The sequence below is a fragment of the Lactuca sativa genome, chromosome 5, assembly GCF_002870075.4.
Source record: "Lactuca sativa cultivar Salinas chromosome 5, Lsat_Salinas_v11, whole genome shotgun sequence".
Lineage (NCBI taxonomy): Eukaryota > Viridiplantae > Streptophyta > Magnoliopsida > Asterales > Asteraceae > Lactuca > Lactuca sativa.
In genome coordinates, this window is record NC_056627.2 from 344,832,470 (window position 1) to 344,837,409 (window position 4,940).

At 33.7% G+C, this 4,940-nt stretch overlaps 2 protein-coding genes across 2 annotated transcripts; one reads left to right on the top strand and one right to left on the bottom strand.

Moving 5' to 3' along the window:
* The first annotated feature begins 347 nt into the window (after positions 1-347).
* On the top strand, positions 348-1,025 carry LOC111912911 (uncharacterized). The gene has a single exon (XM_023908647.1). It carries the CDS (start codon positions 348-350, stop codon positions 1,023-1,025), a length of 678 nt encoding a protein of 225 aa, XP_023764415.1.
* Positions 1,026-2,383: 1,358 nt separating this feature from the next.
* On the bottom strand, positions 2,384-4,346 carry LOC111912923 (transcription factor MYB119). The gene is made up of 3 exons (XM_042902176.1): positions 3,886-4,346; positions 3,660-3,786; positions 2,384-3,131 (listed from the first exon to the last, which is right to left on the bottom strand). Exons 1-3 carry the CDS (start codon positions 4,344-4,346, stop codon positions 2,517-2,519), a joined length of 1,203 nt encoding a protein of 400 aa, XP_042758110.1. The 3' UTR covers positions 2,384-2,516.
* Between the last annotated feature and the right edge of the window lie 594 nt (positions 4,347-4,940).

Here is a 4,940-nt window from a genome sequence, read left to right on the forward strand (position 1 = left end):
TGAGGATTATCAAGGGTCAATTATCTGATTTTATCTCCTGCTAATCAACCAATCAGGTAAGATTTATGAGATATTGAGGATTATCAAGTTTATAGTTGTCAATTGCATACTTGAATGATTCATACTTTCATAGATTATGAGTTTAATAGAATATTGAATGAATTTAATATTATTGAATCAATTTAATAGTTAAGAGAATAGTGAATGAATGAATTAGTTTCTAAGATTCATAGAAACCAGTTTAGTAGTTTAAATTATGAGTTTATTTTTATTGTAAAATTGTTTATCAAATTATGTTTATTGTAATTGCTTGAATGTTGAAATTTGAAACTTATGAACTTGTAGTGATGAAGTCTAAACAACCATCCGGTTATCAAAAACCTAAAAAGAGAAAACTAGATGAAGAAAAGAGAAAGGTTGATGTTGGTGCTTTATATAAGTTTATCCATAGAGAACCTGTTGAAGAGAACATTGAAGAGCATGTTGAAGAGCACATTGAAGAGCATGTTGAAGAGCACATTAAAGAGCAAGAGCGTGTAGAAGTAGAAGAGACAGAAGAGCATGAGCCTGTTAAAGACCTTGTTGATATATATGATCCAAGAAGGTGGGAAAAACTTAATTCGGATGAGATTAAAATTTTGGTTGAGAAAGGTCCTAAAAGAGATAATAGTATTATGTATGCTCCCTACAATAAATTTGGTAGACGGTTTTCTGCAGCTTTCTATATAAGTACTTTATCAAATTTGGAGAAGTGTGATAGAGAATGGCTAGTATATTCGAAAGAGATAGACAGGGTATTTTGTTTCTGTTGTAAAGTGTTTATAAAAGGGATTTTGAAAGGTAAATTGGATGGTGAAGGTTATGCAGATTGGCACCATGTTACCACTAGGGTTAAAGAACACGAAATTTCATTGGATCATCTTACAAATAGGAATAAATGGTTTGACATGCATAAAAGATTGATCTTGAACGAAACAATTGATAAAGTTCAACATGAGCAGTTCAAGAAAGAAATAGATTATTAGAAACAAGTGTTTTTAAGAATTATTGCAGTAGTGAAGTTTCTTGCTAAACATAATTTAACATTTTGTGGATCCAATGAAAAGTTGTATAAAAAATGTAACTATAAATTTTATTTTTTTTCCAGTTCCACCAAAAATCTTTTTGTTAAGTATGATGACTGATTTCACTTCTTATTTGTTAATTGTATTTAACAGGTAATAGAAATTTTTTAGGTGTCATTGAAATGTTGGAAGAGTTTGACCCGGTTATCAAAAAACATGTGCGACAGATCACAAGTGAAGGGCTTCATGTGCATTATCTTGGCCACCTAATCCAAAACGAACTAATATTTTTGCTAGTTGAAGAAATTAAAAAAGAACTTATCAAAAAAATAAAGGAAGCAAAATACAACTCAATCATACTTGATTGGACTCCCGATTCAAGTCACCAAGAACAAATGACTATAATAGTGAGGTATTTAAAGTAATCATATAATTATGTTACTACTGAGGAGTCCTTTTTAGGTTTTTTGAATGTTGAGAACAAATGACTATAATAGTGAGATATTTAAAGTTATCATATAATTATGTTACTATGGAGGAGTCCTTTTTAGGTTTTTTGAATGTTGATGATACCTCCGGAAAATGATTATTTGATATTACACTTGAGGAGTTAAAGTCTCTTGGAGAGCTTCAAGGATCGTCAGTTAGCTATTAGGATATTTTATTAGTCATTAAAATACTTTGATTTTGCTACGTTTATTGCTATAATGTTTATCATCATTTTAATAAAAAGTTAGTTTATATAATTTAATTCTTTAAAATGTTGCCTAAGGGTCTTTTTTCTCCGTTTCGTCCTAGGCATTTGATTCCTCAAAACCGGCCCTAACTCATAAATCTATTACGCTACTGCATTCCTAGATCTTTTGACTCAAAAGGAACCTAAAATCATTAAGGTTTGGTTGAGGGACACCTAGACATCTATTAGTTAACTCCTCATACTTATAGGCTTAAGGCCCTTTGGTATATCAACTTTTAATGGTGTAGAATGAATGTTGTATGCATTAGTCGGTTTAAAGTATTAAGTACCATTGTTAAAAAAATAAACAATCTAAGAGAAAACCTATCAGACTCCCAATTCTCAATTAACACACTTTACCCCACAAGAGTCTAGATTAACAAGTTTCAAACTGATCAAACAGGAACATTGACACGTCAAACTTATCAAATAACATCAACCTTGACAAACAGTACTATATATAACAAGGTCGAATAACCAGAATCTGAACAGGAAAACTCAACCCGAACAACCTAAACCTGGAAACTCGAATGATTATTGGAGTAACCCCGGTTAATGAACAACTACATATTATTGCATACCCTAGTTGGAATTCCTACCTATTTAATCCATGCCTTTTTGCACTTAACGAAGAAGGAAGAACTATTGCAATGGTTGCCATGATCACTAGAACTAGCTAGGCATGGTAATGACTTCCTTCAAGTGGTTGAGATAGATCAGACACCAATTGGGGTTTCAAGTATATCATCTTCGGGGCAGTTGTTCAAGTACATAATCGAGTTCTCGTCATGAAGAGTTGAAGAAGACGAACAAAACCCGCTTCTCAGATTGCCAGAAAACCCTAAACGATCATTTGTAGTCAGAGATTTAGACTCATTAGATGTGTTGGTGGTGGTGGTATGGAAGAAAGTTTGCATAAAACTCAACTCATCATCGTACGAGTTAGTGATCTCTAGAGATGGATCAGAGTCGTTGGGGTTTGGATGTGTTAACTCAGGGAGGATAATGATGGAACTTTCTGGGGTTGCACCGGAGGTTGTGGTGGTGGTAGTGGTAGAAGAAGAGGAGGAGGAGGAAGAGGCAAGATTGGGATTAGTAGTTTTGCTTCTAATGTAGTCTTGTAAAAGAGAAGATTGGGACTTTCTATTTTTAGCATCATTTCTCTTGCTTTTTCTGCTAGAATTCTGCCTTCTTTTTGTTGCATTCCATTGATTCTTTATAGCATTTTCTGTTCTTCCGGGGATCATTTTAGCAATTTCCGCCCATCTATTACCGACCTTCTGATGAGCATCAATCAGCATTCTTTCTTCTTCTTCATTCCATGTGTCTTTCTGAAAGCAAGTAACAGATGATTAAAAGTTCTTGAATGGTGACAATTATATCACTTGGTACAAGTGATATAATTAACATCTTCAAAATCTATGTTTGCATGTAAAAATTTGTTTATCATCATCCTTTATTTTGATTCCATGAGTCTTTCGATAATAAAGGAGCTAAAATTCACAGAAGGAATATGGAAACATGAAAACTTTGCAAGATAATTAAGATCGAACTCTTGAGTTTATAAAATGAATGATTCAAGCCTATGAAATTGTTTGAGTTAGCCAAAAAATTGACTGCAGATTTAACCAAGAAAGCAAATCCGGGATGAGAGAAAGGATTTAGTCTAAATAAATTAAACAAAAATAATTGACAAAATCGACTTACTACTTACTAGATCTCATGTTTATCACAAAGTAGGAAATAGGAGATTTTTAAATCTTTAATTAGAAAAAGTGTAGATCTTTGTAGTTAGAATTCACGAAATCATAGCAGATTATAGATGAAATGAAGAACTGGATTAACAACAGAAACAAAACCTTGATATCGGGTCTCAAATGGTTGCGCCACCGCTCACGACACTGTTTCCCCGCTCTTCCAGTCATCTTCTCCGCAATCACAGCCCATTTCGTTATTCCATATTGGTTCACCAGCCCGATTAGCTTGCTTAATTTATTCATAAAAAATGGAGAAAATTCATCGTTAGTAACTCGAAAAACAACTTGAAATCGAGAACACAACAGATCAAAAGCGTTGAAATGTAACCTGTCTTCTTCATCTGTCCATTGTCCCTTGATCAAAACTTTAGATGTGTTGCCACCTTTTGATTGCTTTGTAGAATCTCTTGAGATTTTTACAGGTTTGACTACTTCGACTTGGTTAACTCCATGCTTTGTATCATAATTGGGGTAGTTTTTCAGTTCTTCCCAAGTTAGACACTCCCCGATGTCGTTAGTAAACACATCGTTTGTCGCCATGGGTAAACATGGTGCAAAACATATTCCACTTTGGGCATTGACGCCACCACTCAAACAAGATAACCCAGAAACATCATCTGCGGTGATCAATGCTTCGCTGATCTCAAGGTTTTGAGTTTGATCGATTTGAGTTGGAGTTTGACCCCATAGAAATCTATCTATGGCTGTCAATGGCGGAGGTGCAGACTTATACCAAGAAATATTGTTTGCAAAATTTGCAAAGCCACCGGTATGACCACCACCTTCCATGGCTGAGTAAAGCTTGAATAAGATCAATGGGGGTAGTCTTTTGGTGTTTTTATGCCTTGGACATATAGCTAAATGTACTTAGCAATGGGTTCGTATCTACATGTGATCATGACAGCCGTAAGATTAAAAGGTTGATCCAACGGTTGAAAGTCACCCGTGACTATGACCTTTCGGCTTCCTTTCTGACAGAAAAGTCTAGATGGCGATATATGATTGGCTCCGTTACATTTAAATATATTTTTATGGTGAGTAAATTGTATTTATTAAGGGGAGAGTATTTGGGACAATGGAGGTCATCAAGCCATGATTTTTATCTCTAAAATCGGAAAAAAGAATAAATATTTAATTCTACCTATTTACACCAGGTAAAGAGTGGTTAATTAGAACCTTTGTCTAGGGTAAATTAGCTCTATATTTAACAGTTTTTACATGTATAATTTTATATTAATCAAGTTTTAAAAAAATTTGTCATGGTTTCGTCACGACTCATTATTACTCCAAAACTTGTACTTGACGTCGTGTAATGTACCTTCAAAATGAAACAAGAATCAACGATTATATATATATATATATATATATATATATATATATATA

Bases quoted from the DNA above. Each gene is read 5' to 3' on its own strand.
- LOC111912923 (XM_042902176.1), bottom strand. From the start codon at position 4,346: ATGGAAGGTGGTGGTCATACCGGTGGCTTTGCAAATTTTGCAAACAAT. The intron at 3,787-3,885 runs GTTACATTTCAA...GAATAAATTAAG, and splicing joins TGGACAGATGAAGAAGACAG to CAAGCTAATCGGGCTGGTGA. The intron at 3,132-3,659 runs GTTTTGTTTCTG...ACTTGCTTTCAG, and splicing joins ATTTGAGACCCGATATCAAG to AAAGACACATGGAATGAAGA.
- LOC111912911 (XM_023908647.1), top strand. From the start codon at position 348: ATGAAGTCTAAACAACCATCCGGTTATCAAAAACCTAAAAAGAGAAAA.